General features: G+C 40.6%; 1 protein-coding gene across 1 annotated transcript in view; it reads left to right on the top strand.

Annotated features, from left to right (window-relative positions):
- fto (FTO alpha-ketoglutarate dependent dioxygenase) overlaps positions 1-24,899 on the top strand; it is a 116,791-nt gene extending 91,892 nt beyond the window's left edge. Inside the window, exons 9-10 of the mRNA XM_017423657.3 lie at positions 22,826-22,966; positions 23,662-24,899. Coding sequence (XP_017279146.1) covers positions 22,826-22,966; positions 23,662-23,668 — 148 coding nt within the window. The 3' untranslated portion in view covers positions 23,669-24,899. The remainder of the gene's footprint in view (positions 1-22,825; positions 22,967-23,661) is intronic.
- Positions 24,900-25,278: the final 379 nt, after the last annotated feature.

Raw genomic sequence — 25,278 nt, 5'->3', positions numbered from 1 at the left:
AATTTGATAAAGTGACACCGTGCTCTCACGATCTCTTCCTCTCTCCCACTCTTTACCTGTCCCATCTCTGTCTGAGATTCTAATAGTGTGTCTGGCAGATCAGGTCTGCCTCTCATCTCATCAGTGGGGTCACACCTTTGGGCTGCCCTCGCACTCTTTTCACCAGCTCTTGCCTTGTCATTTATTTTGCTGCTGAAACAGCCACCTAGCTGCTGCGTCTGATTCAATCTTGTACATCCTCAAACAGATGAAGTGGACAGAGTGCAATAGTGCTTGCAGAAATGAAGAGTGACCCAGGTTGTGCAGCACAAACATTTTACTGTAATCTTTGGTTTCTACCCATTTTTTGCTCTTTCCTCACCAAACTGAACTTTTACTTGTGCCATTCATTGTTAAAACACTCTTCAATAACCCAAGGAAATCATCTCTGACAGAATCTTTCAGAATTCAGCTTTTCCTTTTCATCTTTAACAGTATGTAACTTACTCCAACCCTAGTTGATCTGTACTTCTTCTATTTAAGTACCCAAGTCTCTTTGATTGAACTAAAGTTACAGAGGAAAGTAAGAACATTGGGAAAGTTTCAGCAGTAGGGAGGTTTACATGGCCTTTCAGTACATGAAGAAGTCTGGGGTGCTCTCCATTCTGCTTCATGTTGCACCCAGGGACCCTCCCAACTTCAGTAGCATGCATCAGCAGACACTTGGTCATTAGGTAGATTGACAGTGATTGTCTTGCCTGCAGAGCTGAGGCAGCCCCTGCTCGCCTCAGATGCCTGCTTTGAAATGCACACATATATAGATTTTGTGTGGGTGAACAGAATTAACAGAAAATGTTACAAGCGAAGGGAATCGATAATGTGTGAAAGATGCGGCGGACAGTGTGGAAATCACATTTTGGACAGGTTGCTACTCCATCATTGATTGGGTGTAGCTTTAAGCTGCTACTCTTCTTTTTCTAACTTAAAGGCTCACAATCAGTGGTGCTCACTGCTTTAACTATGAAGGGGAAAAAAGTGTGACGTTAAGCCTAAAGTGAGGAGTCTTTATTGTGTGTCTTTTTGTTATTCCTTTTTTTTATTTTCAAATTTCTCACATTTAATATATTGTAGGAGTCCATGAGTCCATTTTGCTTCTGTGGACCCTTTTAGATTTGGTTATGAACAACTTGCTCCCACAATTGATAAGTCTCTTGTTAGCTTCTGCTGTGAGGTAGTTCCCATATGACATCTGTGATTGAACTGGATCCAACTCTTATTATATATCTACCTAACCTCTGTTTGTGTTTGTTTAAAAGTGATCTCTGTGTGGACATTCAGTGACAACAAGAATCTTTGGGGAAATTGGGGCTGTCCTCTATTATTCATCAGTGGTAATGATGGAGAGGAGCTAGCAGGATCTGTGGAGGTATTGATCCCATCCTCTAGTTTCACATCTCACCTCTGTGGGGGAGGCGAAAAAGAGGTCTGATTAGCTCAGACGCACGCCTTCACTCTGGAGCTCATAGGACATGTCCAGCCACATGTATTTGTTTTTCTTATTTGTATTATTTTTTTCAGTATAGAGGATTGTTTTTTAAATATGGAGCAAAATCTTTGTTTTGTTACCTGCATTTACACAATTTTTCATCAGGATGCCAAGTTTAGAGACTGCAAAGTGTAAAATAATGATTTTAGGAGGAACAATAACCTTCATCTGGCCTGTTGACCACCATGCACTATATTGGTGCCCCTGAGAGAAACAAATATACATTTTCACATTCTGTGCCTATGTAATCCCTCACACCACACATTTTACTGGCTTGGTGCACAAATGTAAGCAGGTTAAATTAGTCCGGCCCCCTTTTAATACCGTAGAGAGGAGAGAAGCAGCCATTATGAATTATCCCTAATTACAGCCATTTCCTAAACTAATAAAGCTGCAAAATCTTTACTGCAAAGGTTAGTTTACTCGGCATGCATAAAAACGGCTGCACGTGTGTGGGTCCGTGCCTGTGTGTGTGTGTATGCACATGTGGGTGTGCATGCATTCAAGCGTATACACTGGTGATTGGTGTGTTCGTGGTGTGTGTTTGTGTGTGTGTGTGGGCACAGGAAAGCTGGCTGGCAGCACCATAGTCCCATTAATTTCACGTGGGCTCCCTATCACCAGCCACAGATGCCTATAGACACGTAAATGAGTCTCCTGCGAGCAGTGGGCCGCCTCAGCCAGCCAGCTCAGGCCTAATGGTCTGGAAAGCCAGCGTATGTGACGGCAGGAGATGAGGGCCTTATTTACACTGGCAGACATTAGTGGATGGACGCTGATTCCCTGATTAACACGTCAGCCTCCCCCACCCCCCACCCCCACCCCAATATGCCTTCTTAGGCTCCTTTCAAGTATTTTCTTTCTCTACTTTCAAATGCAGCTACACACATAAACACACTCAAAAATATCCTCTTCCTGTTGTTTTTTTACCCACTGTTATTCTTTTATTTTTTTTTACCACGCACACGCCTATACCAGAAGACGCACATAAAGTTAAAATCCCACACAAACAAGCACACACAACACAGCATTCAGTGTTGGAAATGTGTGATGGCAGGCTGCTGAGAAGGGGAAGCCATCTGTGAATGATAGCTCCCGTGGAAAGATAATGTTTCTCATGCAGAGCCGAGTGAGGCGCTGATGGAAGAAGATGACTTTTTGAATGGTTAAGTGGGTAAACGTTAGATCATGGCCGCAGAGCTCCCATTCGCCTCACCCACCATCAATCCCTCCCTCTCTCCGATCCTCTCCTCCTTGCTGTGCTGTTCTCTCTTTTAACGTCAACTAGATTGTTTATTGAAAAAAGGCACGAGGAGGCCGCCGATAAGAGAGGCAAAGCTAATGCCGTGATTTGTGTCAGTCACGCCGTGCAATTTGTTACAATCGCAACACTTATCACAATATAATATGTTTATTCTGGTCAATTAGGTGGCACAGGAAGGCTCCTGCATTTGAAGTGTCACATGCAGGATGGGACAGGGTGAGGGCGATCAAAGGAAAATGGAACTAATCTAATTGAACAGCATCTCACACTGCTGCCACCGCCAGGGCCATTCCCGTTGCCAGCCAGCCTCTGAACTGATGGCTTTTTAGGAGAAAAAAGGAACGCTAGCACGGGTTTATTTTTATTTATTGCTACAGAGGTGGGCAGATACTGTTGCATTAGGCTGACTTTTCTCAGAAAATGATTTCAAGCGGTTTTACAATCAGCCCCAATCTAATTATTTTAGAATTCCACTGCTGCACATTTAAACTCTTGCTGGACACACTTAAGGCTTTAGTTTTCTTCAGCACATGAAGACACTTAGACAACGCTTGCAAAACATGATTTACTATAGGCAAACAATGCTGCATAAACATGTAAAAACAGTTGTACTCAAAACAATATTCATGCAGTATTTCCCTGCATATTGGCTCTTTCAACAATAGAGGAACACAGATTTATAAGGATACAAGGCTGACAGAAATTCAGATCCCGAGTGTAGAGGAAGTGTGCAAATGATCACACTATTGCGAAGGTTTTATTGCGATTGTTTGTCAGTACATGTGTCTGTGCACAAATACGTGTATGTCTACTGGTGTATTGGAGTTGTTTACTATTTGTAAAAGCTCACACACAGAAACACACAAACACACAGAGACATACACACGTACAAGTACAAAGGGTCCATCAGGAGAGATTTTATTCGTTTTAAGCTGTGCAGCTGAATGCACACATGAAGACACACACCTGGACACATTGTTGCCAGGTTCAGCTTTGTAGTCCAAGTTAGAATAAAAATGAGCCAGGCATTGAAGGTGGACTGTGTGGCAGACCAGTGCCTCCATCGATCTGTGAGGGTTCATTAGGTAAGTGCTGACATCACAGATTGATGTCTCTTTAAACCAGTGCCTGCCGAGGAGCTGACAAGGAGAATCAGCACTATTGACTTGCTCAGTGGTATTTGTGTGTGTGTGTGTGTGTGTGTGTGTGTTGTTGCAGCATGTAGGTGTGTATGAACATACTTGTTTATGTATCTAAGTACATTAATGTCATTGTGCACGTATGTGTCAATAAAACGAACATGTATTCACTGTTATTTGGCACGCAGATGTTTTTGTGCAAGTCTGTCCCTGTGTGTTTACACACAGGCCTTCCTTGATGCCACAGTGAGTACTCTTGTCTTTGATGGGCTCTTTGTGTGTAGGTGTTCACTAATGCTGCTAGTTATACACTCAGCCATGCAGCTAAGGAGCCTGTCAGCCTCTTCGTGCTTTTACGCCACCATCCAGCTGCTATCACAGAGTAGGGAAGAGATGGAGTGGAAAATGGAGATGGAGAAAGAACTTGGGGTGGAGCTGTCAGAGAGGGCCTGGATAGAACCTCTCTGCATCTATATTTCATCAGCACATCTAGGAACTCTGTTTGGTAATTATGTTGTGCAAGTTGCTGACTAATTTGCAATCCGGAGAGAACCTCGTCGGGCAGCATTTAATATGAGACCTCGGAGCTGTTTAGCTCAAATTATGGATGCAGATTTTCAAACTCCTTTTGTGAAAGAATTGACAGAAAGCTGTCTCTTTCTGCGACCCCGGTCCCCTCACAATGTAGTTGTCGATTGATTTGAGGTGTCATTTGTATCTGATGTGTTTCTCTAATTAAGATCAAGGGAGAATCATTGGCATTGAGCAGCTCCGCACACACATTGATTGCAGTTGCGGAGGGTGTTTGTGGTTGTGTGGACACAAGCAACACTAGTCAAACTGATGGATATAGCACAGGTAACTTACATAGAGCGTTGTATTTTTTTCATTTTTAAAAATGCTCTTGCTACCTAATTACAGTGTGAATTCTGACACCTTCAGTCAGTAACATTTGTCAGATTTATGTAATCATGTTACAGCTTCATGTAACAAACTAATTCATGAACTTACTGATTTTAAACTATTTAGATCTGTAAATACTTTCACATTTTAACAGAGGACCCTGAAGTAAATAAAAGCTGTACGTACTTAAATGTCTTAAGCTCCAATTATATTTAGAATGTCTTTTCCTCTCTAAAGACCACAGTGCCTCACCTTGTGGCTTTAAATGAACAATTGATCAGCTCCTTTGGAACAGAATCAGGGTGTCCTCCTGTCCATTTCAAATGCCTTTAGGAAATCCAGTCGGGTAAATAAAGGTAAATCGACTGATCTGGTTTTAATAGTATCAATACCTAGGACGATGTATGTTCACAAATAGGGTGAAGTTAAAGAGTTTCAGAAGTTTCCCTGTACTTTATTTTATACTGAGCTGAGCATAATGCAAAGTAAGTGTTATGTTTGAAAAATGTACAGAACTAAAGGCACAAATCCCTTCCAGGCCACCAATACCGGAGGCACATTGCTATTGGCTGCCTTCGGGAGATTAAAGAGAATAATTGCCAGCTGATTGGCTATTTAATTTTTCATAGACCTTTGATGCATGGGGTGTTTGTCTTACCTTTATCACCAGGCATAATAATTGGACAGAGTCTGACTTACTTAGGTAAAACAGTTTTTCATAGCATCATGTAGATTCTTGGTTTAAAAAAAAAAAAAAAAGACTATTTCTGAATGTTGGCATATTTTTTTCACATAAAATTCTAATATACATATAATCTCGTTAGAAAGAAACAAAATTATTTTACATATGGAAGTTTTTGATTGAACGGTAAATTAATTAACCCCACTTTAAGTTTTGAATATACAGCGTGTGTTATGGAGAACAAAAAGAAATGATACATCTGGTAGCATATAGCCTCTAACTTTAGTATTCAGCTGCAGCATGGTATGATAAAATGTCACTAAGAGAACCCACAAAAATTGGAACATTTAAGTAGAATACTGTTCTTTGGGGTTGCTTTACTCTTTGCTGTTGCATCAAATTATACAAATTTAGGGGATTTTGTCTGTGTATTCGAGGAAAATCACCTGATTTCAACCCTTTGCGTTTTTGTTCAATTTCTAAATTGAGGAACTCTCTGGTTTTAATTCTAGCATGAAAGTCTTACCTGCCTTTAAAAAAGCACTATGAGAGTACAGGAGAGCTAGATGTGTGAGCTCTTCCCAGATCAAGGACAGCCGCAGTTGACAGTCCCATGTTCGTACCTCTGCCTGGTGACACTAATCTCTTCTAGTGGGTGACCTACCTCCTCATTCCCAATCTGTCTTTAAAGGTGTGTGTTTGTGTTGTGTGATGGTTGCAGCGGATGTCTCCTCTGCGGTTCCGCTTCGGAGGTCCAGGAACGGTGAGCTTCTCATGGTTGTCACATCGAGGTGGGAGAGCAATCATTTCCTTGGACAACAGTTCCATCCGCATCCCTGCTTCCCCCCTGCTCGGATTAGTTCTTCTTCTGAGAAAATTTGCATCCAAAATATTTTCTCCTAATTTCATTTTTCTCTAGCTTTTCGCTTCGGTTTTCTTTGCATTGTCTGCTGTCTTTTTCTGCTCCGCTCCGATTCCTTCTTCTGTTTTCCTGCCATTGTTGTAGAACATTTTATTACAATTGTCAGAAAGAGAAACAATTCTTTTGTGGGGTGATTACAACAGGGCGTTTTACTCACAGATCACCAGAGCAATTAAAATCTGTAAACAAGGCGGCTACCCATGATGCCTCAGTCCGAACAATGGAGTCCTGTAGGAAGTGCGTGTTTGAAGGAGAGCCGTAGAAGAGAGAGTTTTTCTCCCTTTGGCTCTCTCTGTGCCTCTCTCTTCTTCATTAATTAGGAGATGCTCGATGGGCAGCTTTGCACAATCACAGTGACACAGATTTCAGACACAAGATGAAGTTGTTTACTTTTGTGTAAGATCTTGTAATATGGTAGGGCACTTTGTACTGCAGCATGACAAGGATAATGCAGGCCACTTGTGCCAACCACAGCTGGTAGGATAAGAAAAGAGAGCTGGTGTAAAGAAGCAAACATCTGCAGCATATATAGTTCACGCTGTATAAACAGTATGCAATAAACTATTTTAGTGGCGTTATTGACCAGAAATAGTCTATTATATACAGCATATACAGTTCACGCTGCATAAACTGTATGTTATAGATTATTTTAGTGGCCTTGTTGACCAGAAATATGTGCCATACTCAGTAGAATGTTAGCCATGTTTATCCAAATTATACTTTTTTTCATTATCACCTGCCACAGAAAGTCAAAAGTATAAAATATCTCATGAACCACTGACTGGATTTTGATGAAACTCTCAAAAAGTAATTATTGGATAAACATATGTAACTTATTAACCTTTTGGAGTCAACCACAGTTACTGACCATACAAAATCACAAAATGGCTCGAACTCAGTCATTTCTCAGGTACTGATCCAAAATCTAGCGTGGCAGTAGCTGAGAGTTGTCCCCAACACATTCTTTTGAGTGTTAACAGATTGGATAAGATCTTTGTTTAAAATTTTGCCAATAATTATTTGGACTGAATCCTGTCTGTTGGCATAATATCTCATGAACCATTGGACAGATTTAAATGAAACTTCCAGGCAATATTTATTGAATGTCCCTGTAAAACTGATTAGCTCTTGTAGCCAACCCAATATGCATTCCATCAAGGAATGCTGGCCTTTAATTCATTTTGTTGTTTCCTAATTCCTGGTCGGTTTTTAAACTGTATTTCATTTAGTCTCTTGGCACTGTTTCACATCTGTCACCTACCATTACCCAAAGACAACACAAGATAGAGTCAGGTTACTTTGAACACCTTAATTAAAGCTTAAACTATTTATTTGCACATAGATATAGCCTCATACTTGGGTTGTGGTTAACTTTTTGGTTAAAAGTAGTTCACAAAGTGGTGCAAGCACAGCAAACTACTTCCTAGTGTTTTTTCCCCTCCTTTTTCTTTCTTTAAAGACAAAAGGGCTCTTTGTAGTTTAGTTGGAAGACATGAGGAACATGTCATGTATTCTGTGTCAGGATGTGTGCATACTGCTTCCGCTATCACCCCCACCCCACTTCATGAATTACTCACAAGGAGAGTTGGGGCAGGTTGGAGCAAAGCAGTCAGATAGATAGAAGGAGGGACTGTGGGAGTATTGCAGTTCAGTTCAGCACCGTAATGGTGCCAGTCTCTGTGGGCTTCACCAGAGGCTATATGCCTTACCAAGATCCTGTTTACAGTCAGCCAAAGAAGCTGCCAGCAACCCATTTCCATAACACTGCCTGCGGTCCTGTGCGGAAACTAATTTCTCTGTGCCGGAGATGCACCATAATGCTCCCTGCTCTGTACTTTCACTTTGCATTCTATATTTTATGTCTCTTTTGTTTCAATCTGCTTTCCTCATATCTCATCTTTCCAACATTTTTTACTTGCCTTTTTTTTGTGTTTTTCTCTCTCCAAACTCATTTTTTCATATCTTTCTTTCAGGTTTCTTTCTAGCTTTTTCAGTTAATTCAAATTGGTTATTGTTTTCAGTATATGACTAAGATTTGTTTTTCTAGTTTTGTGTGTTCGGAGGTTGGACAGCCTGTTGTGTGTCTAATGGAAATCATGCAGTTGCATTATTATAAACAAAAATAGTCTACATAAATAATTTTATTTAAAGCTACAATTTTATGAAATTGTCATTACAATTTACTATTCTAAATATGTTCAAATAATGTTTTTTTGTGTGTAGTCCATTTATTTTTACATTCTTTGGACTGTTTGTGTCATTCCTTCTTGTATATAAGTTGTCCATGTCCACTCCACTGTGTATTTGAACTTATGTTTCAACAGTAAGACACATCTTTGCATGAGCTTGCCATCTTTCAGCTTTCCCCCTTGTTCTTTTCTGTCATATGTTTGTGCAGATTTTTTTTTTTTTCATCTTCAGCCACTTGTGTAGTTGCCATGTTCCTGCTCCTGTACATCAGTGAGCATCTGCTCTTTCAACAAGGTCCCTATGGCCTCAAATGTCAGACCAAGCAGCTGCCAGACAAGTGCATTGTGCACTGGGCTTGTGTTTCACCTCTTCCCATCCCTCTACTTCTTGTTCTGTGATGTTAACTGTGATTGAAAGTAAGTAGGCATCAGCAAGTAGAGGAGGGATGAAAAGAAAGGTCGCAGTTTTTTTTTTGTTTTTTTTTTAAGAGTTATACTTTTGCTCAGAGATGGGGCTGATCTCTGGGATTTTTTTAGTTATAGGTAGAGTGGAGGTGTTCTGTTGTACATATTGTGCTGCTTCTTCTGCCCTCTTGAACAAAACAAGACTATTCAATTTGTATTTTGTCCATATTTGGGCCATGTGCTTGATGGTGTTATGGGAAAATAATATGTGCACACATATTTCTTTTGTCTTTGTGTATATGCAAATGCAAATGTCAGAAATTGATAATAAAGGCTCCTTTCCTTCTGTACATTAGACTGCATTTGCATTGTAATATTTAACGTAATGTAAAGGCATCGTTGCTTCCTATTGTGTAGTTCATACAAATTCTCACTAGATGCCTGTTCCAAACTGTTTTTGGGTTTGTTGCATGTATGTCTTTTTATGCGAGCGAGTAGTTGCAGGATGTGAGCACTGAAGCAGAAGAGATGGAGGTTGAAGAGACAGACAGGTACCCCCCCCAGGAGGGGCCTGGGGGGCAGCAGGCCAGGGATAGCCCCTGTAGCTCCCTCCCAGCACACAATGCTCTGCTTTCAGACGCTGCTATTGATTTGTCCGGCAGATAAGACCTCAAGTTAGCTGCTCTGCTAAGTACTGCTCTTTTCACCTCCTTTTTTTGCCAGCAAACAAACACTGGACAGTGGTTCAATTTGATTTCAGGTGAGATTTCCTAAGCATCACTTTTTCCAGCCTTACCCCTCATCTAGCTTTTGTGTTTCCTCTTATGCTTAAAGTATGTGTGACCCATTAGGGGCCATTGAGAGACACTCACTTTCGCCCCATAAAGGTAGTATTATGCTGGAACTGTTGGAGACTAATTGGTGACTCAAACTTGACGGTTCAGGGTTGTAAGAAAATAATGCAAGTTTGTTTTATTGGAGTCTCACTGAATTCTTAGTGTTTGCAACCAAATGATCAGTGGACAGTAGGCCATGTTTAGCATGGCCAATTTTTGAAAATCATAACTTTGTGTGCACGGCTGATAAAACTGTATTCTAGGCCATGCACCCAACTTTGTACCCAACTTGGCAGCCGCTCCCACCTTCATGGTTTTATCTACTGGAGTGCACCTTTGAAATGAAGATAAGCAGATTTGAACCAATTTTTAAATATTTGTTATTTATCAGCAGCATAATCTTTAAACCTGTGTTTTTTTTTTTGTAGAATCTCGCATTCAGATGTCAAAATACAGCTGTCGAGACAAGGTCAAGATAGGAACGATGAACGAGAAAATTTGACCCACAATTTTTTTTAACATGTTCAAAAATTAGGGAACAAGACTAGAAGGCTCTGCGACTCAAATGAGGAAACTGAGAACCCCTGCAAATGTTGAGAGACATTCTGAAGACTACCTTGCAACCTCTGTTCGTTAACTAGCAACCAGCAGTCACATCCCAGAAAGCTACTACCTTAATCGACCCAACCCAGACCTGGCATTCTTCCTATTGTCTTCTCCTCGAGCTATAGGAGGCTTTGAGTTCTCACATATGGCAAGTCCAAAAGCTGTGAGAAAATGCACTTTAATTATCAATCAGTCTTCTGCCCTTATCACGGAATCACAGAAAGAAGAAATTCTGTGGTAATTCTAATCTAACAACAGTTTGAAGTTGTGCCTGTGGTTTGCTGTGTGAGATTAACATGTGGAGTGAAATCTAAATTTTGAACCTGACAGATGTAGATGGAAGCCGAGGCAACTCTTGATCAGCTTAAGACAGTTCATCTTATTGCCAAGCCCATATGTGATCAGAAGTCAGTCAGTACCTCAGCGCTCGCTGACAGATGGATGAATCGAGTCTTCAAAAGGCTTCATTGGTGACACTTTAACATGAGCCAAGCTTCCTAGAGTTTTGAGCTGTCACATGTGGCAGATGAGATAAAGCTACTATGCTGCTCGGCTTGTTTCGTAACATAACCTAAGTCATGTTGAGAAGAAAATTGGCACCTGTTTGACATCAATTAAAAAGCTGTTCTGAGATGTGAGGGAGTGTTGTTGTAACACGTCTTGTATTTTTAATTAAAACAACCTCCTCTGAGTCATCGTCGGCGTTTCATGTGTCCGAAGAATGAACAGGTGTGAAGGCAAAACAATAAACAAAGAAGAAAAGGAACACCGCAAGGGTTTGGGTGTAATATAAATTCTCACGCATAAAATTACAAAGTAGTATGTTCTTACCAGACACTGCAACATGATTTATCATTGTTAAACTGCAATGCCAGTTGGATAATACTAGCTCATCAACGTTTGTCTTTTTTCTTTTGCTCATAGTTGCCTAACATTTATCGTGGCAGAGAGCCAGACCTGTTAGTGTCTCATACCTGTTCCCTGACAAATGAGAAACAGCGACTATTACCAACAATGTCAGTCATTAAAAAACATAAAAGCTTTTCAGTTTGTCCGTCTTTTTAATTTGCCTGAAAGAATGAGATAGTTTAAAAGACACAAAGAGTTTTGTATCGTCAGATTTTGATTTACATGCTTCTTTGTGTGTGTTCAGTGGTAAAGTTGTATAAGTTTTCATAGCAATAGTAATTTCATTTATCAGTGTGATGCAAAGTTGAGGTATTCTTCAATTTTTTTTAAAAAATTGAGTCATTGCCTCCTTAAGTGTTTAACTGTGAATTACATTAGCTTGTCAATTTAAAACAAAGTGGAAGAGGCCTGTAGAGGACCTACATTCAGGCCTTTGTTTCTAAAAACAAAACAAAACAAAAAAACAAGTGGAACATGTTACTCATTTCAAATACCTGAAAACTGACGTATACAGTAGGTATGATTTTCCTTCTTGTGCCGATTATATATATATATAAGAACAAGAACCTTTTCCTCTTAAAATAATCTACAAAGTTTCAGTGCCTCAAAGATGATGTTTTGGATTTTTTTGTTGTTGTTGTTTTTAAATTTAATGTACAATTAGTAAGCTTGTAGAATCAAAGGGCATTTTTACATTCTTTCTGATTTTAGTTTATTTTGATAGATTTATATTTAAATTAAATCTTTTATAAAAGCAGAGTGCTGATACCGGTTTAAATCCTGATTAACAGCATTTTCTTTTACATGAAAACCTATCATCAATTCACTATTTAAAAGAAACAAAATAGTATTGTATGTTAAGGGTTCAGTGACTGTGAGAGTAACAAATAAATTGTGCAGAGGTGGAAAAAAGACAAGCAACAGAAAAGTACCATGATTACAAACTAAAACTAGTTTAAATATTGAGTTAATGCTATACTAACAAATATTTAAAAATACGCAATTGTGTGTTGCCCCGTTTTTTGAAGGGTTTGTAACTGTATCTACATTCTGTACAATCAGTTAGTAAATTGTTGGAGATAAATTTGAGAAAACTAAATGAAAAAATGTCCTTAACTGCACAAGTAGTAGTGGTATATCTCAATCTTCCTCTCCATGTCAAATTCCAAGACACTCACAGTTGAAGTTGTTTTGCCGGCTACTAATACCACTTACCTGTAATGTAAATAGGGAGGACAGGGACTAATTGCAGGAACAAATGTTCCCAACTGCTGGGTTTACAGTTGTCTGGGCCTGGTCCAGGCCCTGTTTATCTCAACCTCTGTTGGCAGTCATACACCCGCTACAGACGCTATGCTCTGATTTAACCAGAGGCAGAGCCCCCACTCTTTCTCATCAAAGATTCATAAAGGCAAGGTTCTCAATGATTTTCTGTCTCTTCCCGTATTCACAGCTTGTTGTCCTCACCCTCCCTGTCTCCTGCCAGTCAGACAGCGGAAGTCAGGCGGAATTATGGCTGAAGTGGCCGCTGGCTTCCCAGTGTGTGTGCGAGTGTGTATTTGTGTTGTGTTTGTTTGCACCAGTAGACATTAGGTGGAGACACAGAGGTAGCCCATGGGCAGCAGGGCAAGGGGACAAATGGACAATGACATGTTGATGTTGTACTAAAAATGCTAGAATTCCCCATGTGGGTAAAGAAGCCAGACTCCACCTCTTGCTCTCATTGCCTCATGCACTCCTTCCGCTGTTCTTTGTCTTCCTCTTCAACCCCTGAGCCCTGTGCATAGTGGCAGCTTCCACATTGGATCTAAAACTAGCTCAATCAGAGCCCCAGTTACCAGGCCCAGGGCACACCATCTGTAGCCCTCGGAGTCCTTCCGTGGTGTGTGTGATGGTGTGTTGTTATGTGAGTGTGTGTTTCCCGCCATATTTATGTGTGTGTCCATTCACACGCAGGTTTTGTGGCATGGGTGTATATACTGTATGTGTGTCTGTGAATTCAAACCACCGTGCTTCAGCCTGTTAGTCTTGCTACTTACCAGGCTTAGCCAGATGAGGGCCACTCAGCCCGGATCTAATTCCTTCGGCTCTGGCAGCACTTCACTCCTGGCTCTTTTCGCCTCTCAAGTGTGCATCTGTGACCTTGGCTGACATCAGAGGGGGTTAAACTGTGGGTTTGGAGATGCAACCACAGTGATTGAGTTGTAAGCTAGTTTTTGGATCAGAGCTTTCACACAGCCATCTGGGTTTTATGTGGGGCTCAGAAAGAGGTTATCCCTCTCTTACTCCCCACAGCTGACCCTGGATCAGCTGTAACGGCAGAGAATTTAGTGAGAAGCATCCTCACAGGGATAGGTAGGGCTGAGTGGGGATGTTTGTGGAGACGGAAATCATTTGGAGAGGAAAGTAATAAAGAGTTAATCCTTGTTACAACATTTCTTGTAATCCTCCCTTTTTATTATGCCATGAACTACTTGTACCTTTTGTATTATTGTTATCTTTTTGGCAAACTAGCTTAGCTTGTCTAACCAACTAGGACTTTTGTTTTTGTTTTTTGTATTAACCTGATAATGATTGTCAGCTCTGTACTTTAATTACATGGGTATGTGTACGAAAAAAGGGCTGGGTTCAATAAAGGACATGCTAGCACACTGTGGTACTGAATAAAAATGCAGCCCATCACAAGCTGACTACCTACAGTGCCTATTCAAGCTTCTATTTCAAGATGTAGAATGTCATTTGATGAGTAATTTAATGTCATGGGCAATGTTCTGGTTTTGTTTTAGTGTTGACCTTGTAGTTTTGCATTTTGTATTCTGTAGTGTATGTGTCCTATGTTTCAGACTATTTTCTTTTTATCCTTGTTTTGTATGATTCTGTTTTTCTCATTTGGTCTTGCTTTTTTCTCATACCACCAACCCTGATTCAGTTTTCTAATTGTCCACCTGCCTTTTGTTAGGAAATACTCTTCTGGCTTTCTTTGTTCTTTGCCAGATTGTCTTTGTTAGTTCTTGTGTTGTATTTTGCCATGTCAAAACATTGCCATACCAAATCAGGTTTTGTCTCTGCTGCATTTATTTCTGGAATACTCATTTTTCCTTGGATCACTTTCAGTTTTGTTTTGTTTGAAAGCAGTTCCTTTTGGTTCTTCAACCATCTATTATCTAGTGTGGTAATCCAGAATTTTACATTTTACTCCATTAACCATGGATTCTGACATTTACAAGTAGCCTTTCAACTCACTTACCCACTGTTCTTCATCGTCAGGCACTTGCATACTCACTCATTGTTCTGCATTCCTTGACTCACTGTTAGGCCTTTGCATAATGTTTGGTGCACTGCCTCGGGGCCTAACCTAGTTGTTCTTTCAAACAAATTGCTGGGTGTTCACAGTGTTTTTTTTTAATGCAGAGGCCCTTTGATTGCACTATTTACTTAATAAGGTGAAACAAAACTTGTGTTCTCGCAGCAGGCGCACCAGGTTATGCAGAAGTTCAAACACCTGGCAGAAAGCACTCCTCTGGCACGGATGCACAGTGTACCCATGTGTATGCTTGAATGCACACACTCACATACTGAGATATGCTTGGCTGAATTTGTGACTTTTTTTTGTTGTTGCTTTACTTAGAGAGAACAGCATCTGTGGAAGTACGTCCTGTAGAGTAAACGGAGCAATATAGGAGTTCTGCTACTGTGTACCACTTCTTTGCACTAAGTTTTAAAAATTAGCAAAAAATTAAAGAACTTAAATGGATGCCCCAAAACTTTAAAGGATTATTATAATTTTTGGTCAGATTTTACTACCCCATGAGGCTATTATATATTTTTGATTAAGACATAATTACATTGTTATGACTAATGTGTGTACAAACTGTTCTGTTTTACTTAGAGAGAACACTGGAATGTTTTGATGATCATAATATAGCCTCCGCCTATTCCCGCCCAGTTGATGTGGTTGATAATTTATGACTGTTTTATTGAGGTGTGATCGCTGTCGTACGTTTGCAGAGAACTCTGATGTCATCTTATCTTGATGAGCAGTGTCAACAATGAGTTGCCTTTTTGTATGCAGTTTAAATAAAATGTCATGTTTATTCAGAGGTTTCCAGCTCTTGAAGACTTTTCTGTTTGCTCCCCTGCTTAGTTAAAATAAAACACAAAATTTACTGTCTCTCACACCACATCTCTTGTAAAACTGTTTTATACACACATTTCTGAAACCCAATACCTCTTGTGCAACAGTTTAAAGCTTCTATCTCACAAAGTCTTGAAAGCTTAACCCTACATCCCCTGGAGCGAGAGCAATGACTTGTAACTAGTCCATTTAAGTTACAATAGACTATAATTAGCTGGGCTAGTTTGCTCCACCATTGTCACTTGAAGTCAGGTGGGAATTATGCCTATGTTAGATCGACCTTATCATGTGACTGCGGTCAGGTGCTGTTCAACTGCTTGGCCCTACTGCTGTTGAAGCAAGCCTCATCCATCATCAACTTTATTGCACCATTTAGATGATGCCCACAAGGCGCTAACACTTGGCCAGGAGGGACAAAACATGCGAGGAAAGGGAGGGATAAAGGATAAAAATGATTGTTTTACAATATCACCCACAAAACAAGTTTTCACAGCAATGGCATGCAATTGCCTTGGAAAAATAAGAGTTAGTGCTCCCAGTGCCATATTAACTATCTTCCTGATTCGCTAACAGCAGATTTACAGCTTTCCAATGCCGAGCTGTGAAAAAGTGCAATCACTCGCAAGCTCATAACCCTTTTTACCCTCACCATCAAGTCTTCTTATTGCTCCATTTTCTCCCTAGGGCTTTATAAATAAATGTCATCAGGAAAAACCTCAGTGTCTCTTCACAACCAACTTTAATTGGTTTTGTCTGTATACATACAAATGTTTCACTGCGGTGTTTTGTCACTTTCTGCTTGTTAAGGACATCAAGTTGAGCAGTGTGCCCATTGTCGTTCAACGTTAATCCTTGGTGTTCCCAAGAAAGCTCAGAGGAAAGGTTTATTTTTTTCTTCTCCAGTATCTTTACTTTTGCTGAGTAATCCTGTAGCCTGGCCAAGTAGCTAGAAGGCCAAAAGCCATAACCCTTCTTATTCTTTTCCAGTCAAGCTTGAGCAAGTTCTCTCAAATGCACACACTTTCACAGAAATACACTGGCATACAGACACATGAATACACATAGACCCAAAAGCCTCAGGGGGTGATCTGTCTTTTCACCTTTTGTCGGAAAAGTAAACAATTCGGAAGACCCTATCCATTTCTCATTTTTCTGCCATTTTTTAAAATTAGAATCTGATTGCATTTGAACAATTCTGAACAATAGTTGTCTGCTTGTAAATTTTGCACCTATGTTGACATAAGGCCGCATTCCATCCCATAGCCCCAGGAGGAAAAAAAGAGGTCCATGGGTGTTTGGTAATTTGTTACACTGTTAGGCACCTAATGGATGTCCACCTGGTTTTTCAGAGTAGTAGTTGTAGTTTAGGGCCTTGCCTTTTTTTGCTCTTCAAGCCTGCAGTAGCGTTTTATTGCCACCAATTATCAAGGCTGTTTAGAGTCTACGTAGCTTTGTGTGTGTTTTTCTGTTACATCTGGTTTACCCTGCTACAGACAGGGCAGCCAGCCAGGCCACATCAAACACTTTGGGTGTGAAGCGGGCAAAGACTTTGCAGGTACAGCGAAACTTCTCTATTCCTGCCATAGACTGCCTACTTACTGCACATGGACCCAATACAAACTCACGGTTGTGGTCTTCCAACTAGCTTGTGATGCCTGTAATGAGCCTTATTTGTTTCATGTGGTTTAATGAGTTATACAGACTGCAGCTGGTTAAAAGGAGACCTCACAGTCAGAGGAAGGGCCTATTCCACCCACAGGTACCCACGTACCCTGACAGAGTCATTGTTGTCAGAAGCAGCAGAGCCACAGTGGCACGTGCATGGAGAAGTGGGGGTGTTGAAAATACCAAACACCAACCACTTTGTCTTCTAACCTCCTCTTGCTAATGCATTTTTTTTGCAGTTACCACAACCATTAATTAAAGAAGAAAAGAGGGCATCAGATGTTAGTTTTATTAGCCTAGGCTCCTTAGTGGTAATCAAAATGAAACGAACATATGTCATGCATTTGATGATGCCCCCCTCCCTCTCTGGTTTTCTCAACCACAATTGCCCACCTCACACACAAAGTGTATAGTCAGCAGTTGTCTGTGTACATAATAGCATTTGATTGATCCTAAGGAAACAGTAAGGCCTCAGCCCTGCCCGCACTTTAATTACACAATACAATTTTATTTATAAAGTACTTTGAAAACAACACCATTGACCAAAGTGGTGTACACCTACAAATAAAAACACAAGAGGTAAAACATAAAATTTCAAAACAAAAATAAAATCAAAACATTAAAAAAAGATTTTTTTTTTTTCTTTGTTTGTTTGTTTCCTGTTTAAAAACAGGAAGTGAGACAGCTTGTCTGATCTGCAAAGGCAGATCCTTCTACAGTTTGAGGGCAGTGACTGAAAATGCTCGGCCACCTCTTAACCTTTTCTTTGACTTCTGGCCAACAGTAACTGATCTGCCGACCTGAGAGAGCATGAAGGAACGTACAGCTGGAGCAGGTCGGACAGATACTGTGGGGCAAGACCATGCAGGCATTTAAAAAAAAATAAAAGCACTTTAAAATTAATCCGGAAATGAACTGAAAGCCATTGTAAAACTGGAGTGATGTGTTCTGTTTTTGTGGTACCAGAGAAGAGGGCCAAATGTAGAGCCCTGAGGCACTTTACAAGTAAAAGGCGCTACAGAGGATTCAGAGGCTCCAAGACAGACACAAAAAACTTCTCTCTGGTAAATAGAATATAAACCAGTTTAAAGCTACAACGTGCAACCGACCCAGTTCTCCAGATCAGACAGGAGAATCTGGTGGTTGTTCAAAGTCAAATGATCAAAGGCAGCTGTTGGGTCCAACAGCAGCAAAACAACAAAGTATTCACACCTCTTTACACTTAACACTAAATATAGCAGTGATTGTTAGAACATGAATCCTGAATCCTGTTTAGACATCGGTGGTCCTGTTTGGACTTTCAGATCAGAGGAAGACCTCACAGTTATGGTAAAATGGTAAGTGGTCTACACTTACATAGTGCATTTTAACCTCTGTAGCTTCTGCACATTTTCTTATTCATTCATACAGTCAAGTAGTGCTTCCTATTATGTATTTTACACTCTGTATAAAGCACTTTATATTCTCACATATACACCAGTAAATATATCAGTGGGCAGTGGGGGTTACAGTTGCTTCCTTTGGCATGGTGCAGGGGCTGGAAATCGAATCCTTAACCATCCTATTGAAAGATGCCCACCCTACCTCTGGGTCAAGCTGCATCACAGGACTTTAATAGTGTAGGCTGAGATTCAACGTTCAATACTTCACACATTGAGCCCTCTGAACGTCTCTCAGATATTTTGCATAACACAGAAAGATAAGTATGTAGATCAATGGGATTTGTCTTTCTTCCTTCTACCCACTTTACAACATAACTGAAAGAGATGCAAAGACAATGTGTTAAATTGCTAATTTTGGACGCAATGATGCATAGAGACAGAATGTACATGAGTAATAAACACCAATCATTATTATTTTCCATTGAAGCATGACTGCATGCCGTACTTTCAGGGACATGTTGATTTATGAGAGACATAGCTGTTTTTTGTGACTTGTTTGGTTGCATTCTCAACTATAGGAAACTCAGGCTGCCAAAACCATAAAAGTCCACACCTGTACTGATTTGCTAGTGAATCACATGACACGGGCAGAGCATGAGAAAGCTGGTGATCTGAAGTGTTTTACTTCCTTTGATCAGCATAGACATGTAATACAGATCAGACAATAACATGGTTGATTGATTTATGTTCACTCTACCTTTATACAATCTTTATCTCTTGGTGTGATTGAGTTCATGGGCGGGGAAAGACATAGTTTTGAAATGATTCTTTGTGGACTAACCATACTATAAATGTGGGGTATAACACAAAAGCTCAGGTAGCCTACTTTGAATAACAGAAAAAGTCAGACTTTTTTTCATTTATCCCTCTTTTTTGCATAGTTAGACTTAATAAAAATAGCCTGATTAGGATACCACCTGCAGTTCATTTTCTTATAAGTCATGTACATACCCTCCACATAAAACAACTGACCATTCTGGAAAAGATATTTGGCATGTTGAAAGATGATGTCCTAAGTCAAGCAGCCACGTGGTGAAATCCCTTGTGGTTACAAATGACCTCCTGTAGCAATAATACAATAAGTGTTGTCTCCTATCTACACTCTTTGGGTTATTTTTCACTTGGCTTGACACAATTGTGCATTTATCAGTGTAATTGCTGGAGTCGGAAGCACTGATGTTGTCTATTAGGTGGATTTCCACCCTGTTAAGAGTGGAGGGCCTTTTAATGTATGACCCTTCTTGAATGTAGTGCTACACAATTACACACCGTCCAGAGATTGAGTGGGCTGATGATGCTGGTGATTGGGATGGTGGTGATCTGAGGCAGTGATAATATTGGACCACCCTGCACTCTTCTAACAAGCCATTGAGAGAGACTCAAAGAGTGAAACAGCAAAGTGAAACCGAGGTTAATCATTTTATTTACTTGTTTTTCCTCTCTCCCTCTCCCTCCCCTTCCTTTACCAAAGTGATGGAGCTTGGACTGTGGAGAGGGGGCGAGAAATCGATAGGGAGCGCATTACAGTAAAACGTATTGATTACGAGACCTGTGAGCAGTGTGTTGGTCGCAGAGATGGTGGAATGATGCAATGCTTAAAGGAATTTATCCTTTGACTTTTACATTAACCTTTTATTGACTGCTTTGCCTGTCCATAATTAACACTCACTTTAGCTAAAGTGGTTAGTTTAAGCGCAAAGGGGACTTGGGCCCTTATTGCAGTGAGGGCCGTGGAGCTTTTGCCCCAGCCGCAGTTCAAGTGCACTGTGCTGCATGGAGGTAAAGGCCTCTGTGGAATAGAGGCGATAGAATCCTAGATACCTTTCACATTAGCATACCATTTGAGCAGGGGCCTGCCAGGCTATAAGGTTTCAGGGCAAATTGAAATGAGTGATTGTATTGCCAATCTTTCTTGACCGAGCGCCAGATGGGATAGTTAGGCCCATATCTGTCTGGGGTTAATCCATTGGAACAGCCTGGACTTGCAAACACATTCTCTACCTCTTTAAAACCTCCCTCCCAGCACCACTGAACACTCACTCACACGCACATGCACACCTCTTTGTCTTTGACCTTAACTTTAAGGTGGACGGCTCTGCCATGGGAAAGTCTTTTGGTGAGCCTTGTTTGTACGCCACTGTGGCTTACACAGAATATCTAGTGAGAGCCCTGGAGAGCTTAAGGCACCTCGCCTGGTATTGACTTTTTGTTTGGTTCCATTTTAGCAGTCAGGGGACAGTATTCTGGGAACAGTGGCATATTGTGTACAAGTGTGTGCTGAATTACCTTCACCATATTATCTTTGATAGTCTTCCAGTCTTGATATCTTTATATCTCTGATAGACCTTGAGCCTTCTATTTGCAATGTAATGCTGCAAGATTTCTTGTCATATAAATGGAGCAGCTCTGTTGAAGGTGGCCAGTCTGTTTTTACGGCATGTAGCCTTTCATTATGAATCAGGGCAGCAGAAAAGAGGCAAGTGTTTTCTCTCACAGCTCTATTGCATGAATACTTAATCAGACCAAATCAAAAGCCTGGGTTCCCCTGACTGTGATGTCCTTAAGCTGATGTCAGCAGAATCTCACAGTGTATGCGTGCATGTGTGTGCGTGCGCTGTCTGGGTCAGTTTGCACTTACACACTGTGTAGATTCATATGCCAGCCATGTCCTACTTCTCCTTCTCTGAAGTGGTGCTTCCTTTAATTCGCTCCCTAAATAAATGATGAGAACATTTAAACACACGGCTCGTCGCAAAGCCCCAAGGTCGCCTAATCGTATTATTTATGAAGTGATGTGCTACATAATGGTACTTAGTGCATGTTAACAGATGCTATTATCAGGCCCTGATCCAAAGCGCCAAAAGATATATTGGACAGTGGATGTTAATGCTGCTCCTCACCACCATAATGCAGCAGCTCTTTAAAGGGCTAACCGCACCAAAATGCAGCACTTAGGCCCAGAGCCAGTTGAACATTAAGTGGCTCCGGAGAAAATATATTACAACAAATTGTGGCAGCCCCCGGCTGTCCCCTAACAACTTTAACATCCCCTCATCCCATCCATAACAGACCCCCATACCTTTCTCTTCATCTCTTTGTGCCCTCTCCATCCCCTCCCTCAGTTGTTGGCCACAAGGTGGTGATGGTTGTGTGTTTGCACATGTGAAGGGCTTGTTTGAGGGTTTTTTAGGGTGTTTTTAGTGTAAAGAGATATGACAGGCACTGGCATAATGACTAAGTGGGGAATATAACTCTTGTGGCTCTGGAAGCCACTGCTCATGCTCACACAATACACACACAACATATAAATGCCATCTTCAACCTCTCCCTCTTGCACCTCCAGGTCAGGGGTCACACTCGTCTGTCAAGAGGCAGAGGGAGGGCAGATTTACAGTGACAGCAAAGAGCAAAACAGTCACAGCAGTAAATATTTACACAGGTCTGACAAAAGATGTGGCCAAGGTCTGTAGTAGGTTCAAAATACCGCAGAAATTACATCTGACCCCAGAAATATTAATGACACAACAATCATGTAGGTACATGATAAAGGCTGATTTTTAACAAGTGTGTCATGACAACAGAGAGTGATACTTTTGTGAAAAAATTCTGCTTTGTGTCAATAAATGAACGGGGTATCAGTTGCTCTAACACTGTTGCAGTCATTTATGACTATAGAAGCACTTTTCTGTCACATCACTTTCTCAGTTTTTTCCTGTCCCAGAGATTCTAGCTGGAAGCTGCATTAAACAAAGTCTTAAACAGACTAACACACCAAGCAGCTCACAAACAGAAAATTGTATTTTTAGGAAAAGCTCTACACACACAGGTGCACTCACATATAACTGACTAAACACTAAACAGCTTGACATTTCTGTCCCTATTAAATCTCTTTTCAGTCAGTTAGATAGACCAGTCTCTGTTTATTTATCACCTAACAAACCCACGGTTGTTGAGTATTACTATTTATGTATATTACTTACATTACAAAAACATAAATAATTTTGTATGCTAAGATTTCTGACATTTGCAGGCATACAGGGTTGGGAAAAAAAAATTCTAGTGATTTCTTCGGACAAAAGAAAAGCACCAGTCCAAGGTTATGTGAGAATGCCGCCCTGACACTGATGTGTGTTTCCACCAGTTGGTTTTGATGGGTAGGAGGAGTTAATGGGTCTGTGTGTTTCCTGTGTCCTGACGCCTCAGGTGCCACTCGAATCTGGCCCAGACGTTACCCCCCGAGGAGGCCCCAGTGGATCGACCCTTCTGGGGTGTGGATGACCCCAGCATGCCTCTGCCCTTTGATCTGGCCGACATCATAAACAGAGTGGAGTCACTGCTATGGAGGTGGGCCCAAGATGCTCAAGTGCAACAAAAAAAATTATGTTACATGCACCACATTAAAAAAAAAATTACCTGTGTATTTGGACTTCAATCACATGGCATACATTTGTTCACAAGGGATTAAACTTGTTTATTCAGTCCACTTATCAAGATGATAAGTGGTTTGTTTTTTGTCCAAAAATACACACAGTCCACCCGACACACACACACATACATATACAGTACAGGAACTATGAAAAAATATGTAAAATTGATTAGTTTATTTCTAAAATTTAAAATAGAAGAAAACTCCAGCAATTATCTATTAATCTTTTTTATCCTTTTTGGCAAAGTTAATGTGATTGTATGTCATAACATACCTTATGTTCTAAAATTTATTTTATAATTTCAAACAAAAAGGTGTTTTCTTTAAATTGTTATATGAATTACTGAATAAATAGTGTGCATGTGTGATAAAAGTGTCACAGAATAAAGACTAATTAAAACAAGACAAATGAACTGTTGTCACCATACTAGCCCTAATTCTAACCTCTTGATGTCATAAACTCAAAACAGTTAAATTCATAATAACCTAAAGCTGTATTTTAACCATATTTTTATGCTATAAAATGTTTTTTGTTAATCCCAGAATTTGATTAATATTGGATCAGAGATACAAGAAAAATAGATTTTGATGATTATGCATGTATTATTTTCAGGATGTGAAGGATGGCTTGATGATCCGAGGAGAAAACGTAAGGAGGAAAACCCGCCAGCTTTTCTGAAAGGTTGGGCCTGTCAGCTGAGAGGACAGACCACTGCCGATACACGTGGTCAAACCAAGATTGAATTCTTTTTCAAATTGGGACATCTACATCCTTCTCCTCCTCTTCCACCCCCCCTCCCACCGGCATCATTGTCGCCCCTCCCCACCGACTTGGATTTTGGCTGGAAGGAAACCAGACCACAGTAGATTCAGCGTAGTGCTTCATTAAAATGCTAACAATGCAAAGCTTAGCATCGAGCTACTAGTATTCCAACAATCTAATGAAACGTATGTGGAACCTGCATTTCAGTGTTAGCATCCATTGTGTAACTATTTATTATTTCTGTGTACTCTGTTGCTTAATCTCATGTAACCCAGACATGCTTTTTTATCAATGCATTGACTCCTTCTTGGTAGTTACAGTACAGTACATACATATATGCTTTCAGCTTGTCACAGTGTTATAATACAGTATAGAATGGTAAGAAAAGTCACTTTGCTCACATGGTATTGCATTCTTCACTTGTGTATAGTGTAACCTCTTTCCCTGTGTTTGGAAGTGGAATGAGCCTGATGAGACCAAAGAAAGACAACAATAAGAAAGTTCTGAATGTCACCCAGTGGAAAACATGAAGAATGTGTCGTGTTTGTGGTGCAGTGGCGTGCTTGTGCCATTTTTGCCGTGAGAACGCGTGCGTCTGTGTGCGTACATTTAGCCATGGGAATATACATGTGATCAGTCGTTGGCTTGTGTGTTTTTCCTTTTTGTGCACGTGCGCGCTCACTCTCCCACATGTCTACGTGAAGATATGTATGAATGTGATAGTGTAAGTGTGTGTGTGTGTGTGTGTGCCTGTAAGGATGCCTGCAAGTTGTTTGTTCTTGAAGAAGTGCATATGGAGAAAGAGTCTTACAGTGGAGCCCCCAGCCCATCCACCCCTCAACACCCCCCTCCCCTGCCTCTCTGCTCTGATGAAAGGCAGCGCTGATGGAATGACCCGGAACACAACCGCCGTTTCTCATAATTACAGCTGTTCAATCGCTTTTAATTACTCTTAAAGCGTGTAGAGCACCACGTTCCCCTGTAATGCTGCGGGCCATCCAAGAGAGTGAGAGAAAGATCCGGAGCTTCTGACAAAATCCACTTTAAAAATAAATAAAGAAATAAAGATTAAAAAAGGGTGCAAAAAAGGGGGGGGGGGGGGGGGNTAGGGGGGTGTGTGGGGGGGGGGGGGGGGGCGACGTCAAAGTGGTGTAGCAGCCCTACTCGTTTGATTTCTTTCTCTATCTAGTTCATGATGAAGTAGAGATGCTGTTTACTATTAAAAAATGCAGAATGCACTTTTTTGGGGCTTTTCTTTTCTTTTCTTTTTTTTTTAACTTTTGAGATTTTTTTTTTTTCCAAGATGTTAATGGTTGCCAAACGCTGTTCTTCTTACTTCTTCTTTCTCTGCACCTTTGTTGTTTGTTATTGTCGGAGAGATTTGTTTGTAGATCAGCAGTAGTGTTGACTTGTTTGAATCACTCTGTGCTCCCAGCGCCTCAGCTTGTCTGTCTGAAGCAATAGGAA

The sequence above is a fragment of the Kryptolebias marmoratus genome, linkage group LG15, assembly GCF_001649575.2.
Source record: "Kryptolebias marmoratus isolate JLee-2015 linkage group LG15, ASM164957v2, whole genome shotgun sequence".
NCBI lineage: Eukaryota > Metazoa > Chordata > Actinopteri > Cyprinodontiformes > Rivulidae > Kryptolebias > Kryptolebias marmoratus.
This window is presented reverse-complemented; position numbering and strand designations above follow the sequence as displayed.